This window comes from Rhinatrema bivittatum, chromosome 6 (genome assembly GCF_901001135.1).
Source record: "Rhinatrema bivittatum chromosome 6, aRhiBiv1.1, whole genome shotgun sequence".
NCBI classification, from domain to species: Eukaryota; Metazoa; Chordata; class Amphibia; order Gymnophiona; family Rhinatrematidae; genus Rhinatrema; species Rhinatrema bivittatum.
The window spans coordinates 212,550,841-212,571,591 of NC_042620.1; the positions used below are offsets into that span (position 1 = coordinate 212,550,841).

Sequence of the window (20,751 nt, forward strand, 5' to 3'; positions counted from 1 at the left end):
TATCAGTGAACCATCCGATCCCCCTTGGCAACAGGAGGGAGGTTTCTCTGCTCCACCTGCTTCACTCATCTCTGAATCTCACTGCGTGGAGTTTGAAAGGCTCATATTCCAACACCTGAACCTTTCTCCTCAGCTTCAGGATATTCTAGTCTCATCCAGAAAACCCTCTACTAGACTCAACTACCAGAGAAAATGGGCACGCTATGCCTCCTGGTGCTCAGATAATGATGCAGACCCATTCACCTGCCCACCGGAACGTCTCCTGGACTATCTCTATCTGCTTTACCGGAAAGGACTGGCCACAGCTTTGATGTGAGTTCACCTCAGCGCCATAGCTGCCTACCACTCTCCCCTCAATGAGGAGCCAATCTCTTGCCGTCCGCTTGTCTCCAGATCCATGAAGGGGGTCCTACGTCTCCGGCCCGAAAACCTCCAGTCCCGTGGGATATAAACATAGTGCTGGAGCAATTAATGCTACTACCCTTCGAACCACTGGATGCTTGTCATCCCAGGTTCCTCTCCTGGAAGGTGCTCTTTTTAGTCGCCTTCACCTCCGCAAGACACGTCAGCGAGCTACAAGCCCTGGTGCACTACCCACCCTACCTGGACTTTTACCATGACAAGGTTACGCTGTGTACGCATCCCGCCTTCCTCCAAAAAGTGGTTTCAGCTTTTCACATCAACCAATCCATCACCCTCCCGACTTTTTACCCAAAGCCTCATGCCAACGAGGGCGAGCATAGACTCCACACACTGGATTGTAAACAAGCACTCGATTATAAACGTCCGACTCATTCTGACCACAGACCCTCCCAGCTCTGTCTCCTTTAACAATCTCATCCTAGATCTTGAACGGCATTCAATTCTACTATCAAAAGCGACCACCACCCCTAAGGCGCACCAGGTCTGTGCTATGGCTGCTTCAATAGCTCATCTCCACGAGGTACCTCTTCTGGACATTTGTAAAGCAGCCACATGGTCCTCGCTACATACGTTCACATCCCACTACTGCTTAGCCAGGCAGACTGCTGATGACACACGCAGGAGAAGGACAATTCTCAAGTCGAGCATGTCTTGAACACAGCACATAAGAACTGTCCGCCTATTGTCTACTGTCTTGAGTGCACTACCTCGCTTCATCATGAGTACATGATATGGGAAATTTGCGCTCAATACTTCAGCTGGGGACTCCCAGACAGCATGGCTAATTCATGCTGCTTATCTACGGGAAAAGAGCAAGCTTGCTTACCGTAAACTGTGTTTTCCGTAAATAGAAGATGAATTAGCCATGTGACCCTCCTGCCTCCCTGGACAGTTTCAGCATTGCATCTTGTCTTGCTTGGATATGGACTGAGGAGACGTGGGGAAGCGTGGGAAGATACAAGCAGGCGCACCTCACTGACAAAGTTCGGTGATCTTTGAGAGCTCCGCCATCTAGAGGCACAGAGGACATCCCAAACAGCATGGCTAATTCATCTGCTATCTACGGAAAACACCGTTTACAGTAAGCAAACTTGCTCTTTCAACATTAACAGCGTAAGATAATGGCAGAAGAATAAAGAAGAAGCCAAGATAAATGGAGGGCAATGTAATTGTCTGTCATTTGGAGCTGTATTTTGGGATTCTGGGCAAAATGTGGGCAAACATTATTTCATTAAGAATAAAGCAGCATTATCTTGGGAAGGCAAGTTGAAATGTCAGTTTGGTTAGTATTAGCAGAACTGGTTTACAGTGTTCATTCTGTACATGACCTATTAGCACATCTCAAAATATGTTCCTTCTCCCTAACTTAGGATCCCTAAATAAAGGAATGTATTATACCTTTCAACTAAACACAAAAATGAAGTTTTAGAAAACCTGTCTATGAGCTTAAAGTAGGAAATCTCTAGACCAAGACCTAGCTTTTTGTGCCACCTAAAATTTCAAATAAATCATGCTCACAAATAAATTTGAATACTTTTGAACTTTTTATTGGTCATATTAAATATATTATCTATTTAATAGTTACAATTTAGTAATACATATGCATGGCAGTTTTAACATGTTTATGAAATATCTCAATGAAATACAAGAAAAATGAAAAAATAACAGATTTCTAGTACATTATTATCTCTAGAGTATACCATTCTGGAATGTAGAACAGCCAAAAATCTAAAAAGAATGGAACACTATGATAGCCAGTAAAATTCCTGGCAACATGTCAATTATTCTGTCACAATTACAAAAGCAGTTTAGGTTTTCTAGGAACAGTAATGATTTGCATTAATATTTATTTAAGGAGCCTAATTTATATAATTACAGGGCATGCTACTGCCAAATAAAACCATTTTTATGCTTTTGTAGTGTATCTCTGATTTTTATTTTATTTTTAAACTTAAAAAGAAATCATACCCCTTGAAATCCTTTGGCAATGGAAATATTAGCCGATGACAATCTATTGTTTTATAAAAGAAATAAATGTAAAATATCCAAGAAAGAAACAAAGTACAGTGTAAACATTTCCGTATACGAAATACACTAATATTGGCATAAACAATTTTCAGCACTCGGAAAGGTTTTCACTATAATGATTAAGTTAAGTTCTCCTACAAGTAGAATAGTACATTCAACATACATTTTTCCAGGACTTAATCAAAATAAATAGAATACAAAAAAAGAAGAGTACATTTTTGAAATGGTTAATTTTAGATTGCACCATGAACCTACTTTTAAGAAAATTAAGTAATGCTATATAATAATTTAGAAAAATGTTTCCATTTACTGCAATACAATGTATAATAATGAACCTGGAAGCAAATGGATATACTAATAAAGACATCATAGGAAAGTGAACTTTGTAACGGATGGCAATGAAGGAAACAATAATGTTTATTTTGTTTCTCTTGCTATATCCTGTCAATCATTTTTCCTTTCTAGGTGGCAGGAAACTGTTGGTAGTTGAAATCTCATTTCTTAGCTCTGACTTATCAAATAAATACATTTGAAACAGCAGACCCTAAAACCCGAAGGAGATCAGTAGGATGCAATTGCCAGTGGAAAGGGAATGCAATTTTACTAGTTTGACTCTACTACTAATTAACTTTCCTGTGGTATCTTTACTGCTATGAAATACATATTGAATTTAATTTTGAGTATTAGAGCCATATTAGCAATTTCCTTAAATAAAATATTGCTCACATTCTTTGAAACATCTGAATTGCTTAGCTAAGCTCGATAAATATTCTCTAGAATTGGAATTGTGAAGACTTTGCTCAATATGAATACTTAGTAAATACGGTACAGCAACTTAAATGTATTTTTATTTTGTAAAGCAACATTTTCTGGCAAATAAAGCTCATAACTTGCCATTTCAGCTATAAAAATACTTCAAATAAAGAAAATAACTTTTATGGACTCATTTTCAGGTATCTGCAAGATATATTTGACTATCGACAAATGTGTGGTATAAATTTCGTACAAACTGATTCCTCAGAATAACCATGTGTTTCAACATTTATAACAAACTCTCAAATATAAAGTGAAGGAATGTAAATCTTTTTTTTAATATTTTCATTGATTCGTTTAAAATAACATTTTTAAATGTTACATAAAAATAAGTTCTCTCTTGTGCAACAGTGGTGTTAGATCTTTCATTAGGGGGGCATCTATAAAAAACATACAGTTTTTATTTTTATTGTTACGAACTGTATAAAATATTTGCTCAGTTTGAGCCAAATAGCGATACATTTATAATAAATGCACTTTTTCTCTCTTTAATACACATCTGTACTTAAGAAAGTGCTGCAAATTTTTCCTTTAGAACCACAGAAAGTTACTGCTCTCCCCGATCAGAATGAAATGTAGACTAGGCCATAAAAGATTACCAATTATAGAACACATACAGTTAAACTTGCAGTATGGAAGATGACCAATCCTACAGTACTGCATGCGTATCTTCATAATTCTAAAAAAGCTGGCCTTTGCATGATAATCATAACAATATTACATGTTGAGCCCTAAATACAAAGAGAATGGAATGTCTCAACAGCAATATATGTTTATTTTTTGCTCTCCTACAGTACATAAAATATTTAATATCTATGTCCCAGAAGCATTCTGCAGTACTTTACCGTTCTAAGAGTTCACTTGAATTATTGTTCTTATTTCTAGCCATATTTCATAAATATCAATCTAGATCAACTGCTTCATCTACTATCACTTGCTCAGCTCTACTTCAAAGGACTTGCTTATCTAGCCTTTGTTCTAAACTGGCCGAACAGCACAGGCTGGAGAGTTGAATGGGATTTAAAGCAGATTTAGACAGCAGTTCTGCTGCGAATTAATAACTGATAATGGATACAGAGGATCCAAAAAATATTTATCAAACGCATAGGTCTTTTGTGTTTTTAGCTGTGACAAGGATTTTGCCAACTCAGCCTGGCTGTAGTCAGCACCTAAACTGGAAATACATGTATATTATATACAATCATTTCCAAAAATATAATTCAAATTTTTATCCATCATAAATAGCCAGAATAACTTCCATGTGGAAAGGCTGCATATAAAGTGTTTATATTGAGTCTACTTGATTACAAAATACTGAATGATAACCGCAAACAGAATACCTACTGTTGCAAATCCTACGAGAATTAAAAAAGCGAACTGTTCATCAGTTAGAGTTTTCTTCCTGGCCTTGGCAATTTCTTTTGTGGTGTCGGCATATTGTACAACTAGTTCTTGCCTTTGAGATGAGAATAATGCAGTAGGACTGAAAGGTCCATAGAGTTCCTGTAACCCAGTAGAATCTTGGTATTGGCGGCCAGCGCAAACCCTGAACCGGTATTCACAGTTTGTTTGAAAGTTCATAAAACGGAATGAAGTTTCTGGTCCTTTATATACCTAAAGGAAAATAAAGTAGACAAATTATTTCTTATAAACTGAACTTCAGTTTATTTATTCATTTATATGATGGTTAGTACCAGCATCATAAGAAATGAAGGAATATTCTTAGCAGCAACACCAACAAATCAACGCATAGAAAATGATGTTCCTTCAAAAATTATTCTTAACTGTAGCTGTTGTGAGCTTACTGGCTTAATTTTATCCATGTATTATTTTCTAAGCATTTCAGATTTGATTGTGACTATATGACCACAAAAACTATCTGTAGTGGAAACTGATTTGGAAAAAGAAAAATAAACACACAATGCTTTATAGGTAATATTGCACAGAAGCGTAACAGATTTTGACAGATCAGAACCATTTGGCTTGCCTAGTTCCCTGCCTAAGCGAGCCTTGCTCCAGTTTGATGTTGATTGATGTTGCCTTCTGTTTCTGGAAGCCTGATGCAGGTGTACCACTACTTTGTGCATGTTGACTTTTTTCTTTTCCCCCTTTTTGGCTCTCATGTGCCATGTGATTTTGTATATAGGATTCTAAATCTACTCCAACACTCAGACCCCTCACACCTTCTAATTCTTCTATCTGCTACTCACTCCACCACTTACAATTTAAGATTATAAATTAGTAAACTAAATAAAATATGCAGGGAATTGACAAATATAATGAACAAAGGCATCAATAGGAGAGGCAAACAGATCAAATATTGTCTTGAATGACCAACTTACCTGATCTATTTCTCTCCCACTAACCAACTGAAGAATGTAAACGATTGAATCTCCTTTCATTGGTTGTAAAGAATCCCATGTGACCTCACAAAGGTTAATTGCAAGCTGATGCACTTTTGGTGCTGAAAAATATCAAGGTTATACACATTCTTAATGCAGACAGCCCAATTTTTCAGCAGCAGCCTAAATATAGAAGCATGATGTTTTGGCATAACAGGGATGTAAACAGTACAACAATGGTATCAGAAAAAGACCATATGGCCCATCTAGTCTGTCCATTCGCCCAATTTAGCATTATAATTCCCATCACTTCCCTGGGGATCCTATATATTTATCCCATGCTTTCTTGAATTTAGATATTGTTTTTGTCTCTACCACCGCCACTGGGAGGTTGTTCCATGCATCCACCACCATCTCTGTAAAAAAAAATAAAAATTCCTAAGATTACTCCCTTTCAACCTCATCCCATGACCCCTCGTTCTACAGCCTTCTTTCTATTGAAAGATGTTAGCCTCCTGTGCATGGAAACCTTTGATATATTTAATGTATTTATCATATCTCCCTTATCCTGCTTTTCCTCTAGGGTGTACATGTTTAGATAGTTAAGTCAATCCCCATATGCTTTAGAATGAAGACCAATCAATTATTACTGTAAAGATAAACTAATCCTGGTTCTTGTAAGTGAGATCAATCTGCAGAGAAAACTCTCTAGCAAACAGATCCCTACCTTGATGAAGACCTGACTGGCTAAAGAAAATAACTTTTTTTCCATAGTGAGCATTTTGTAATATAATTATTTACTGTTCTTTGTCTTGCTTCAAACATTTCTAGCTTTCTTTTTTTTCCTGAATCATTAACCATGACTTTAGAATACTTGTATTGTTTAGCAGAAGTTGCTTACCTGTAACAGGTTTTCTCACAGGACAGCAGGATGTTAGTCTTCATTTATGGGTGACATCACAGGATGGAGCCCAATCACGGAACACTTTTGTCAAAGTTTCTAGAACTTTGACTGGCACCTACTGGACATGCCCAGGATGGCACTAACCCTGCAACCAGCAGGGCTCCCCCCTTCAGTCTTGTTTAAAAGCTAAAGTAAGTGACAAAAAATAAAATAAGAAAACATAACAAACCCAACACCGCGGGGTGGCAGGCGGGTTTTCGTGAGGACTAACATCCTGCTGTCCTCCGAGAACACCTGTTACAGGTAAGCAACTTCTTCTTTCTCACAGGACAAGCAGGATGGTAGTCTTCACCATATGGGTGAGTACCGAGCTGAGGATGTCCGAGAAATGCACCAAAGGTACCCAAGATGTGCAACAGGCACAAGAACTGGGGTGGAATTTGGTAGAGGGCATCCTTAACCCTAATGGGTAGGTGGAAGGTTGTTGGTTCATCAAGTTGCAAATAGGTTGCGCAAGACAGACTGGCTGAAGATGGAATCTTGTCTGCCAGCCTTGTCTAAACAATAATGGGCTGTAAAGGTATGGCGAGAACTCCAGGAAGCAGCCCTACAAATAGCAGGAAGCGGCACCGAGCGTAGGTGCGCTACTGAAGTTGCCATGGCCCTGACAGTGTGTGCTTTAACACGGTCTTGAAGTGGAATGCCTGCTTGCTGATAGCAAAAAGAAATGCAGTCCGCTAACCAGGAGGAGAGAGTCTGCTTACCCACAGGTTGACCCAATCTGATGGAATCAAAAGAAACAAACAGTTGAGTGGATTTTCTGTGGGTAGCTGTATGGTCTAGATAGAATGCTAGAGCCCGTTTACAGTCAAGGGTATGCAGAGCCTATTCTCCTGGATTGGAATGGGGCCTGGGAAAGAAGGAGGGTAGTATAATGGATTGATTAATGTGAAACTCCGATACTACCTTAGGCAAAAACCTAGAATGAGTGCGGAGTACTACCCGGTCATGCAGAAGTTTAGTGTAAGGCAGATAGGTGACTAAGGCCTGTAACTCACTAACTCTGCGAGCGGATGTGATTGCCAAAAGAAAAATCACTTTCCAAGTGAGATAGCGAAGATCACAGGATTGGAGAGGCTCAAATGATGGCTTCATGAGCCGACCCAAAACTAGATTGAGGTCCGAAGAGGGGGCTGGAGGGCGCAGCGGATGCTTGAGGTGGAGCAAGCCCTTCAGAATGCGTGTTACAAGGGGTTGTACTGAAATGGGAACATCCCCAGTACCTTTATGGAAGGTGGCTACTGCACTGACATGCATCCTGATGGAAGAAGTTTTTAGACCTGATTCTGACAAGTGCCAGAGATAGTCAAGAAATGTCATTGTGGAACAAGTGAAAGGATCAATGGACAGGGAAGAAAACCATGACTTAAACCTGTTTCATTTGTAATAAGAGTTTCTCGTGGAAAGCTTTCCTGAAGCAATCAAGACACGGGAAACTGGCTCTGAAAGGTTGAGTGGTTGAAGAATTAACCTGTCAACATCCAGGCAGTCAGGGACAAAGCCTGAAGATTGGGGTGGCGTAGGCACCCATCGTTCTGAGTGATCAGAAGTGGGTTCTTCCCCGGGGGAATGTGCCTGCGAATGGAGAGGTCTTGGAGAACCGGAAACCACACTTGGTGTGGCCAGTAAGAGGCTATCAGGATCATATTTCCCCTGTCCTGATGTAACTTCATGAGAGTCTTTGAGATAAGTGGAAGAGGAGGGTATGCATATAGGAGACCGGTGGCCCATGAGAGGGAGAACGCATCTCTTGGTAGTGAGTGTTGGCTGCAAGTGAGAGAGCAAAAGTTCTCTACTTTGCAGTTTTGAGGAAACGCAAAAAGGTCTATGCGAGGGTAACCTCAACGTTGGAAAATTGAATTTGCCACCATGGGGTTGAGGGCCCACTCGTGCGGCTGAAAGGTGCGACTCAGCTTTTCTGCCAACACATTGTCCATGCCTGGCAAGTAGGTGGCCTTGAGGTACATCGAGTGGGAAAGGCCTTTGCCCATATCTGTGCAACTTCCTGACACAGGAGGTAGGAGCCCGTTCCCCCTTGCTTGTTGATGTACCATATGGCCACCTGATTGACGGTCTGAATTAGGATGACTTGGTTGGAAAGGCGATCCTGAATCACCCTGAGAGCATATCTGATTGCTTGCAGTTCCAGGAAATTTGGTGTTTGGCTTCCTCTAGAGACCAGGTTCCTTGTGTTTGCAGACTGGCAACATGTGCTCCCCTGCCGATGTTGGAGGCATCGGTTGAAAGAGTTATTTGAGGAACTGGAGCCTGAAAAGGAAGGCCTTGGAGAAGATTGGACTGATTTTTCCACCAAGCCAGAGACAGGCGAAGTGGGTTGGTGATATGGACAAAAGCTGACAGTGGCTGAGATGACTGGATCCACTGTGATTTTAGAGTCCACTGCATGACTCTCATGGCAAGACGAGCCATTGGAGTGACATGTACCGAGGACGCCATGTGTCCTAGCAAGATTAGGAAGTGACGTGCAGTTGAGCGTTGTCGAGACTGCAGTTGATGGGCGAGAGAAGTGAGAGTGAGAGCTCGTTCTCAAAAAAGAAATGCTTTTGCTTTGAAGGTGTCCAAGTCTGCCCCTATGAATGACAGGGTTTGAGATGGGACTAAGCTGGACTTTGGGTAATTGATGAGGAACCCTAGGGAGATCAGGGCATGCAAGGGGAGACGTAGGGACGTCAGAGCAGCTTGCTGTGTGGGAGCCCTGATCAGCCAATCGTTGAGGTAGGAGTAGACGTGGACACCTTGAGTCCTGACGAATGCTGCTACTACTACGAAGCACTTGGTGAAAACTCGTGGTGCAGAAGCCAGGCCGAATGGTAGAACTCTGTATTGATAGTGCTTTTGGCCTACTAGGAATCACAGAAATTTGCAATGAGACGGAGTTATTGCGATGTGTGTGTAAGCATCCTGGAGGTCTAGAGAGCAGAGCCAGTCTCCCCTTTGCAGAAGGGGAAGGAGGGAACCCAAGGTTACCATCATGAACTTTTCTCTTTGTAGATACTTGTTTAAGGTGCAAAGGTCCAGTATCGGGCGAACGCCACCTAACTTTTTTGGGATTAGAAACTACCGAGAATAGAATCTGAGGCCCTGTTGGGAGCAGGGCACTGGTTCGATTGCTCTGGATCGTAGGAGGAGGGAGACTTCCTGATCCAGGAGTGGTGAGTGGTCGGATGTTTCCCACGTCAGCAGAGGTGGGGAGTCCGGCGGGATGGAGAGAAAGTTGAGGTGATAAACTTGAGTGACTATGGTAAACACCCACTAGTCTGAGGTGATTGTGTGCCAGATGTTGCTTAAGTGGCACAATCAACCTCTGACTGGAACATGCGATAGTGGAGGCTGAGTGCTGCTCTCTAGGAAAGAGTCAAAAACCAGATGCTGGACTTGGCTGAGGGGCTGTCTGTGGTTTTTGTCTACGAGGTTGTCTGGACTGGCCTTTCTGGTAAGGCTTAGTTGAACGACCTCTGGACGGTGGCGGATATGACTTCCTTTGGCGGTAGAAAGACTTTTTGGAATCCTTTCTGAATGTTTGCTTAGCAGGATATTCAGAAGGCAACAAGGAGAGTTGGTGAAGAGTCTCATGGTGATCTTTGAGCTGTGCCACTGCTTGCTGTATCTGTTTTCCAAAAAGATTGTCAGCAGTGCAAGGCAAGTCGGATAGTCTGTCCTGGACCTCAGGTCGTAGGTCCGAAGACTTTAGCCAGGCCCACTTCCTCGCAGAAATAGCTGCTGCTGATACCCTGGAAGCGGTGTCAAAAACATCATATGCTGATCTTATTTCATGTTTGCCCGCTTCTAATCCTTTTTGAGCCAGGGCATGTAATTGCTCTTGGAACTGTTGAGGTAGGGACTCAGCAAAGTCCTGCATTTGCTTAAAGAGGACCCTGTTGTACTGGGTCATATAGAGTTGGTAAGAAGCAATGCAGGATATAAGCATTGAAACGTGAAAGACATGCCAACCTATGGCATCCAGGAACTTTTGCTCTTTCCCTGGAGGGAAAGAGGAATGAGGCTTGGAGCATTGGGCCTTCTTTTGGGCTGACTCAACTCCAACTGAGTTTTTTGGAAACCTGGAGTTGACTGGACTAGGTATGTGGTGTCTGCTTTTTGGTTGACTGGTGCCACCGAACCAGGGTGCTCCCAATTCCTCTTTAGAAGTTCCAAGAGGACATCATGGATAGGGATAGAGGTGATTTCTTTAGGAGCATCCAGAAATTGCAGAAGTTCCATCTCTGGTGTCTAGCATCCTGTTCTGTCGGAATGGAACCAATTCAGACATTTCCTTCACAAAATTAATGAAGGACAAGTCCTCTGGAGGAGAACGCTTCCAGCTTTCGGTAGGAGAGGGTGGTGATGGTAAGTCATCGATATCCTGGGATGAGTCATCGGTCCATGGATCATAGGGTTCATCACCAGCACCCCTAGGATCCTCAGAGGGACGGAATGTTGGTATTCCTGAAGGTCCTGGTTTAGGCACCGAGGGCGGTACCGGAGGCATTGATGGAGGCACCTAGGGCATCGATGGACAGATCGGAGGCACCGATGGCAGCAAAGACGTTAATAGTGACATCGATGGCTGAGGCATCGGTAGGACTCCCAATGGAGGAAGGAATAATGGTGTTTCTCCTTCTTCTGTCGATGAGAAAGGAATTCGGGAGGAGGGCACTGAGCCCACTGGTGCCCCCGGATCCATCGGACGAAAAGCGGCGAGCAGCACTTCCATCCTTGTCAGTAGAGGTGCCAGCGCTACAGGAATTGGATTGGTAGTCAGTTCAGGAATAGGCACAGGCATCAGAGGAATCTTAAAGCTTTGCATCGCTCTGCCAATGGCCTCTTGAATCATCTGATCCAATTCCTCACGGAAACCTGGAGCGTGAAGCCCCAGTTCCGGAGGAGGCGGCGTAGCCGGAAGGACCACCGTTGAAGGTGGAATCGCGGCTCCCATAACCTGTCCAGGTGAGGGTTGCCTCGGTGACCCAGACGGACGGTGCCTTTTCTGGACGGGCTTTCTTCGGCAGTGGCTCAGACGATGGTGACGTCGAGGGCTTGCCTGCGTTGATGGTAAGGCTTACGGTGTCGATGTTTTTCTCTACGATCTCCTCGGTCCTTCTCCTGAGGAGGAACAGAGGGGGGGGGGGGTGTCGACAGCCGCGGAGTCGTCGATGCTGGTAGGACACTGGTCGGTATACGATACTGGCGCAACGTAGACGGTGTCGGCTCGGACGACGTCGGGGTTTGTGACCGAAAGAGAAGTTCCATCTTCTCCATTCTAGCCTTGCGACCTTTTGGTGTCATTAGGGCACATTTGGTGAAAGTAAGGACATCATGCTCGCGCCCTAAGAACATTACAGAGAAATTGTGAGGGTCTGAAAAGGACATTGTGCGAGCGCAGTCTGGGCATCGACGGAACCCTGACGCCATGGCCTCTCAAAAAAAGTTAGCTGCGAGGGCAGAACTCGACGGGAATCGACCGGAACTGGGTAAAAAACCTACCGGACCACTGCAGAAGTGAAAAATCAATAGGGGGACCCCTGTGGGGTATTAAATAATGAAGTATAGTGAAGAAGTTCCGTGAGGAAAATTCCTGTCAGGAATCTCTTTAGAATTCCTTAACCCACGTGGCTACTGCTGCACGGAAAAAAGAAGACTGAAGGGGGACCCCTGCTGGTTGCAGGGTTAGTGCCATCCTGGGCATGACCAGTAGGTGCCAGTCAAAAGTGTTCCATGATTGGGCTCCATCCTATGATGTCACCCATATGTGAGGACTACCATCCTGCTTGTCCTGTGAAAACCAATGAACTAAATGTTTTAGAAATGTGTTAAGCCTAGCTTCGCAGTCACATCCCTATTTTGACATGTTAGCAGAACAACCAGTCTAAGAGGGAGCCAGAAGAGCCTTGGATTAATCAGCAATTTAAGCTCAGAATGTGTAATGCAAAGGAAGCAATTTCAAAACTGTCAAAAACTGGAAAATACCTTGCATACAGGCCAATACAGAAAGAAACACGGGAGAGCGGGCGAGCGCCCGCTGTCCTGGGCGCTTGATCCAGTAAATAAAAATATGCTAATTAGGACCCGCACCTCCTTTTTGACAGGAGCAGCGGCTGCCAGCGGGTTTGACAGCCGACGCTCAATTTTGCCAGTGTTGGTTCTCGAGCTCACTGACAGCCACGGGTTCGAAAACCAGACGCCGGCAAAATTGAGTGTCCAGTTTTCAACCCGCAAGCCGTGGGCTGATTTTAAATTTTTTATTTTTCATTATTTTTTACTTTTGGTACCTCCCACTTAATATTGCCATGATATTAAGTCGGAGGGTGTACAGAAAAGCAGTTTTTACTGCTTTTCTGTACACTTTCCCGGTGCCGGCAGAAATTATTGCCTACCTTTGGGTAGGCGCTAATTTCTGAAAGTAAAATGTGCGGCTTGGCTGCACATTTTACTTACTGAATCACGTGGGAATAACTAATATGGCCATCAACATGCATTTGCATGTTGCGGGCGCTATTAGTTTCGGGGGGTTGGACACGCATTTTCGATGCGCTATTACCCGTTACTGAATAAGGGGTAAAGCTAGAACGTTGAAAACATGTGTCCAAACGCAGGTTAACAGTGCGCTCCACTGGAGCGCACTGTACTGTATCGGCCTGAATCTGAGGAGTACCAAATAACATGTGAATATCCATATTTCAAGTTATATAACATAAGCAGAAGGTAGAGCAAAGGTAATAAACATGATAGAATTATATTTGGGGCTCTCATGTAGACAACCTGGTTTGGTCCCTGGGTCTTTCACTCTGGGCTGGCTTGGGTTTAGGATGCTGCAGTTACCATTTACAGCCTCTTGGGGGATGAGTGGGGGTGTTTGTAGTTATCATGCAATGACGATACCCAGTGACCGGATTTAGAGTCCATGATTTCAGGATTCCAGAAGGAACACAGGTGTAGGGCTGATGACCATTATTGTGATGACTGGACTAGGTGAGTTGGGAAGGGATATAAAACGAGGAAAAAAAAAATCCCCAGGTAATTGTGAATGGAAGGCTCATGGTACTAGATCCCAGGCCCGGTCTCAACTGAGCTGCAAACCTAAAGAAGCAGAAAGAAACCAATGAACCTATTCCACACCCACCCATCTCCACCCCCTCCCCCTGGCTCCCCTCCAACATACACACATAAAAGAAAGAAAACAATTCTTTCTACGTAATATAAATAATTTTAAGTTTCTTGCTTACTTTGTAGAGGAAAAAAGCTAAAAATTGAAAGAGTATGTATAAAACATTTGCATTATACTCCTATTAAACTGTCGATGAAATTACTATCAATGACTAGTACCTTTTGCAGCTTTACAAACTGGTTTATTTCTAAGAAATAAATGAGCATTATCACCACTGGGGATGACACTGAGTTTGTTACATAGTGAGCACTCACCTTTGAGAGATGCTGGTGGAGATTTGGTTGTAGCAAAAGTGTAAACTTCAGAGAACTGTCCTTCACCAGCATCATTGTAAGCTTGGATTTTGAAGTTGTATACCGTAGATTCATTTAATCTTTGAACTTTGTATGTGTGACATGGTCCATTGTAGATAGTAACAAACCTACAAAATAAGGTAAATAGAGCTCCAAATGTAATTGTAGTATTCCACTTCTGTACATTGCTATTTCTACATATGGCATGTGAATGAAGAACATAAAGGGGTAGATTTTAAAAGGAGCATGGGACTGGGAGGGAACTTCCCTACCCCCCCTGCCTAATCTTCCTTCCCTTTCCCCTTGCCACCCAGACCCCTAACCCCTACCTACCTACCAGAATTTTTTTTATTTTACAACTTACTGAGTAGTTTGTGCATGCACCGGCCAGCTGCTGGCGCCGCCTCCCTGGGACAGCCTCCGTCCCGCCCCTCCCAAACCACGTTCCCCGGTGCGCCCCTTTTTCAGGGCCCGGCACTTGTGCGCGTATCAGTACTTATGCGCGTTGCTGGGCCCTTTTGAAAATGTGCGCAGGGCCTGGCCACGCACATAAGTGCCGATTTTTTCAGCCTAAAATTTTATGCAAATACACAATGCTTCAAAAATCATGCTAAATTTTTTGCATTCATAAACTGAATATTTGCAAAACATCTTCTAATCAGTTTCTAGCTTTTTTACAAACGTACAAAAAATGAAAACAGCGGGTGCAATATGTTGGTGATGATCTGTTATAATTATCATGTAGGGCATAAAGTCAATATGCCAACAGCAGTGCAGAAAATGAAATGCTACTGTTAAATACACAACTTTACAAGATTAATTAGATGATTTTCAAATCCATTAACTAAATAAAATAAAAAAAAAGAGTACTAGGAAAAAAGGACATACTTGAGTTAAATATTAACAAATCATTTCAGACTATTAGGACTAATGTTTAAGTAATGTATTACAGTACTCTCACCTGCCAAATTTGTCTTCCATTTGCAAGTTGAACTGTGAAGAGTTAGTGATTAAAGCTTTGCTGGAACCTTCACCCCATTTCAGTTTAAGGCTCTGATGGCTCAAGACCACACATTCAAGGTGAGGGGGATCAGGAGGTAGTGGCTTTGTTTTGGCTTTAATGGAATGACTGAAGGGCCCAGCGCCAAAGGAGTTGATGGCCTGCATTCTGATTCTAGAAGAGGAGAAAAAAAAACAGTAGTTTTTTAAAGGCACTTCCATGAGTAAAAACAGTGCTTTATCTATGGAAATGACCCGTTATAAAACTTCTCCTTCATTAGGCAGGTAAATTTACAGATGTGTATGTGTGTGTGTTCACCCACAGTGAACACAGGCATTCCTGGGGACAAGGCTGGGGCTGAGAAGTCTGCACTCGAGCATATATTTGTGTTTTCAAAAGAAAGCATATAAATTTTACCACACAAATTAACAGGTATAATTGTGTGCAGATAGTTTCCCTTGGAAAATTATCCAGCCAAAACTATGTGCATACTTTCCTTTTGAAAATTGGTGTAATTTATTTACATATTTGCTGGAAAATACATGCAGGTTGCTACAAATTAGTCCCTTACTATACTTTTCACTGCAAGACAGAAACCCTACATAAAACACATTTTTCTGGATTTGATTACTAATATATACAATGTGTTTGTCTAACAAGCTACATATGTTAAACATAACTGAATAGTATCTCAAGCTAAAAATTTTACATTGTACTTCTGATCTTATAAATCAAGGTACTGCAGGTAAAGACTGCTAACCTGCATTTAACCAACCTTGCTGGTCTCTATTTATTTTTGTTCAGTTTAATTACTGGACCAATGTTAGTATTTCCATAAATTCACAGATCTGTTTCTTGTCATCCTAATACATTTCAAAGGTCTACAGTTCTACAGTTAGAATGCTGTCATACTGAAGACACAACCCCAGCTATCACTTCTTTGCAGATCTAGGTAAGCAAAAATCTAGATGCAAGTGAGGATAAAAGTCATAAAAAGGAGGCAGGAGGGTAGAGTTGTGTGAATCCATGTAAATAATACTTCTGGAAAACCAACACAGGTAAGAAATTCTCCTTTCTCCCAATGTAAGTATTTTCTTTGGTGTCACCAGAGGTGAATATTAGGAAGCTGAAGGATGTCTGCAAAAATAGGTTGAAAAGCCTTTTAAGACAACACCCAGAAACAAACAGGCACAGTTAAGACAGGAGTTGCAAATTAAGGAAAAGTACATACAACATTAAAAACAACCAACTTTTTGTTGAAGCTTGGGTCAGAATTTGATAGACCCAAACAAATGAGGGAAAGGACAAATCCAAAAGATATAAACCGTAAACATAAAAGGGAAGTCTAACAAAATCAATGCAAATTTTAAAAAGTAGCACTCAGTTCCAACAAATAATGTTGACTTGAATTAACATAGAAACATAGAAACGACGGCAGAAGACGACCAAATGGCCCATCCAGTCTGCCCAGCAAGTTTCACACTTTTTTTTTCTCCCATACTTATCTGTTACTCTTGGCTCTTAGTAACCTTTTGGTTCTATTTCCCTTCCACCCCCACCATTAATGTAGAGAGCAGTGTTAGAACTGCATCTAAGTGAAATATCTAGCATAATTAGTTAAGGGTAAGTAATCGCCACACTAAGCAAGCTACACCCATGCTTATTTGTTTACCCAGACTATGTAATTCAGTCCTTGTTGTTGTCTGTATATAGATCCACTTTTCTTCATTCCCCCTGCCGTTGAAGCAGAGAGTTATGCTGGATATGCATTGAAAGTGAAGTATCAGTCTTTCTCCTCTGCCGTTGAAGCAGAGAGCTATGCTGGATGTGCATTGAAAGTGAAGTATCAGGCTTATTTGGTTTGGGGTAGTAACCGCCATAACAAGCAAGCTACTCTCCGCTTTTTTGTGAATGCAAATCCTTTTTTCCACATTTCCTCTTGCCGTTGAAGCTTAGAGCAATTTTGGAGTCTTAGAGCAATGTTGGAGTCACATTAACCGTGTGTATGTTTATTGAATAAGGATATTATCTCCAGGTAGTAGCCGTCATTCCTGCGAGCCACACACTCTTCATTCACGTCCTCTGGACTTTATGGATCCATAGTGTTTATTCCACACCCCTTTGAAGTCCTTCACAGTTCTGGACTTCACCACTTCCTCCGGAAGGGCATTCCAGGCATCCACCACCCTCTCCATGAAGAAATACGTCCTGACATTGGTTCTGAGTCTTCCTCCCTGGAGCTTCAAATCGTGACCCCTGGTTCTGCTGATTTTTTTCTGACGGAAAAGATTTGTCGTTGTCTTTGGATGATTAAAACCTTTCAAGTATCTGAAAGTCTGTATCATATCACCTCTGCTCCTCCTTTCCTCCAGGGTGTACATATTTAGATTCTTCAATCTCTCCTCAAAAGTCATTTGATGAAGACCATCCACCTTTTTGGTCGCCCTTCTCTGGACCGCCTCCATCTTGTCTCTGTCTCTTTGGAGATACGGTCTCCAGAACTGAACACAGTACTCCAGGTGAGGCCTCACCAAGGACCAGTACAAGTGGATAATTACTTCCCTTTTCTTACTCAATATTCCTCTCTCTATGCAGCCCAGCATTCTTCTGGCATTAGCTATCGCCTTGTCAGATTGTTTCACTGACTTCAGATCATTAGACACTATCAACCCAAGGACTCTCTCCTGCTCCGTGCACATCAGCCTTTCTCCCCCCATCGAATACAGTTCATTCGGATTTCCACTCCCCATATGCATGACTCTGCACTTCTTGGCATTGAATCTCAGCTGCCATATCTTTGACCACTCTTCCAGCTTCCTTAAATCCCGTCTTATTCTCTCCACTCTGTTGCAGATCTTAGTGTCATCCGCAAAAAGACAAACCTTACCTTCTATCCCGTCCGCAATGTCGCTCACAAAGAAATTGAACAGGACTGGTCCCAACACCGCTTAAAACACCTCTCTCTTCAGAGAGAGTTCCATTTACCATCACACATTGTCTTCTGTCCATCAACCAGTTTGAAATCCAGTCCACCATCTCAGCACTCACTCCTAAGCTTCTCATTTTATTCACCAGTCTCCTGTGAGGGACTGTATCAAAAGCTTTGCTGAAATCCAAGTAGATGACATCGAATGCTCTTCCTTGATCCAATTCCTTGGTTACCCAGTCAAAAAAGTCAATCAGATTTGTCTGACAGGATCTTCCCCTGGTGAATACATGCTGCCTCTGGTCCAGCAATTCTCCCGACTGTAGATATTTCACTATTCTCTCTTTCAACAGTGACTCCATTACTTTTCCCACCACCGAAGTGAGGATAACTGGTCTGCAGTTACCAGCCTCTTCTCTGTTCCCACTCTTGTGAAGCGGGACTATTGCTCTTCTCCAATCACTTGGCACCACTCCCGTTTCTAGGGATCTATAGAACAGGTCACACAGCGGACCCGCCAGCACATCTCTGAGCTCCCTCAGTATCCTGGGATGAACGTCATCAGGCCCCATGGCTTTGTCCACTTTCAGTTTCTCCAGCTCTTACTGAAAGAAAAGTTCCAAATCAATCTGTGCAAATAAAACAAGTATGCCTCTGTATTGCTCCATGGTGAGACCGCACCTTGAATACTGTGTACAATTCTGGTCGCCGCATCCTAAAAGAGATATAGTTGCGATGGAGAAGGTACAGAGAAGGGCAACCAAAATGATAAAGGGGATGGAACAACTCCCCTATGAGGAAAGGCTGAAGAGGTTAGGGCTGTTCAGCTTGGAGAAGAGGCAGCTGAGGGGGGATATGATAGAGGTCTTTAAGATCATGAGAGGTCTTGAATGAGTAGATGTGACTCGGTTATTTACACTTTTGAATAATAGAAGGACTAGGGGGCATTCCATGAAGTTAGCAAGTAGCACATTTAAGACTAATCGGAGAAAATTCTTTTTCACTCAACGCACAATAAATCTCTGGAATTTGTTGCCAGAGGATGTGGTTAGTGCAGTTAGTTAGTGTAGCTGGGTTCAAAAAAGGTTTGGATAAGTTCTTGGAGGAGAAGTCCATTAACAGCTATTAATCAAGTTTACTTAGGGAATAGCCATTGCTATTAATTGCATCAGTAGCATGGGATCTTCTTAGTGTTTGGGTTATTGCCAGGTTTCTTGTGACCTGGTTTTGGCCTCTTGTTGGAAACAGGATGCTGGGCTTGATGGACCCTTGGTCTGACCCAGCATGGCAATTTCTTATGATCTTACCCCTGACAGACGATAGACAGAATCCACTGGGTCCAAGGGCCACTGTTTTGCAAAGAACCACAGACCTCTCCCCAACCGGAGGGTCCATCATCCTAAGTATGAGCAACTGGCGTACACTCCTTACAACCCAGTCAAAACCTTGTCCCCGGAGTTGACTGAGGAGCTGGCTGGAGCTTGGGACTCTGCAGCCTTGGACGGCCTCGAGAGCTCAGATGGTGTTGACGGGAGTGAGCAGGATAGTACTTCCTTTGGTGAAAGAAAAACATCCTTGGCCCCGGTCTCGCTGGCCTCCTAGAAGAGTAAGACGGGTCCAGAGTACTGGCAGAGAGTTGTTGGAGGTTTTCATGGTGGTCCCGAATTTGGGCCACAGTGTCCCTTACTCTATCTCTGAAGATATTCTTTTCAGGGCATGGCATGTCAGCGAGTTGTTCCTGTACCTCTGATTGGAGATCCCAGGCCCATAGCCTTGCCATTCTGTGAGCGCCGATTCCCACTGCAGAGACTCTTGATGCTGTCTGAAAAACATCGTAGATCACCGGATCTCTTGTTTTACAAACTCCAGGCCCTTATGCACCAGGGACATGAGGGTGTCCTGCAGCTGCTTGGCCACCTCCTACGCTTGCTTCCAGATATCCCATGAGTACTGGCTCATGTGGAACTGGTAGGCAGCGATGTGGGCAATGAGCATGGTGACTTGAAATACCTTCCTCCCAAAAGCATCCATCACTCTATGGTCCTTCCCCAGGGGTGCTAAGGAATGAGTCCGAGAACACTTTGCTCTCTTGAGGGCAAATTCAACAACCCCCACCTACTGGTGGGGCAGCTGACACTTATTGAATCCGGCAGCCTTCTGGATGAGGTAAACCCTGTCTGCCTTCTTATTAATGGGGAGCTCTGTGAGGGGGTGTTCCCATATCCTCAGCAGTAACTTCTTAAGGATCTCGTGTACCGGAACCACCACGATCTCCATAGGAGGCTCCACAAATTGGAGGATCTCAAGCATTTTGTGCCTGGCATCCTCCTCTGTCAATAACTGAAACGAGATGGCTTCTGCCATCACTCGCACAAAACTTGCAATGGTTAAGTCCTCAGGCAGAGACTTTCTTTGCTTCTCTGGAGGAGAAGGTTCTGAAGGGAGACCCTTATAGCCTTTGGAGGAGGACTCCAAAGCTTCATCCCCCCAGGGGTCATATAGCATTCCTCATCCTCAATGTAAGCTACAGGACATTGGTCCCTAAGTGCTTGGCCTTCATCCAGAGGTGCAGCACCGATAGAACTGGACAGGGGGTGGCAGGTCTCGGCATCTCTGCTGAGCTTCCTCCTCTGAGGAACCAGTGACACCACCATATCGGTAGACAGAACCAACGCCAGATGGGCCAGTAATGCACAGATGTGCACGTTGAGCTTCTCCAGAAGTAATACGAAGATGCGCACCACCAGATCCCAATGCCGTCAGTGCCATGGGACTG

At 43.1% G+C, this 20,751-nt stretch overlaps 1 protein-coding gene across 2 annotated transcripts in view; it reads right to left on the reverse strand.

The window, feature by feature from the left end:
- Window positions 1-1,954: 1,954 nt before the first annotated feature.
- Window positions 1,955-20,751, reverse strand: part of LOC115093978 (fibronectin type-III domain-containing protein 3A-like) — a 249,858-nt gene continuing 231,061 nt past the window's right edge. For both annotated transcript variants that reach the window (XM_029606523.1, XM_029606522.1), the window contains exons 23-26: window positions 15,011-15,223; window positions 14,011-14,177; window positions 5,607-5,728; window positions 1,955-4,878 (exon numbers count right to left, since the gene is read on the reverse strand). In XM_029606523.1, the coding sequence (XP_029462383.1) occupies window positions 4,561-4,878; window positions 5,607-5,728; window positions 14,011-14,177; window positions 15,011-15,223 (820 nt within the window). In that variant the 3' untranslated portion in view covers window positions 1,955-4,560. The remainder of the gene's footprint in view (window positions 4,879-5,606; window positions 5,729-14,010; window positions 14,178-15,010; window positions 15,224-20,751) is intronic.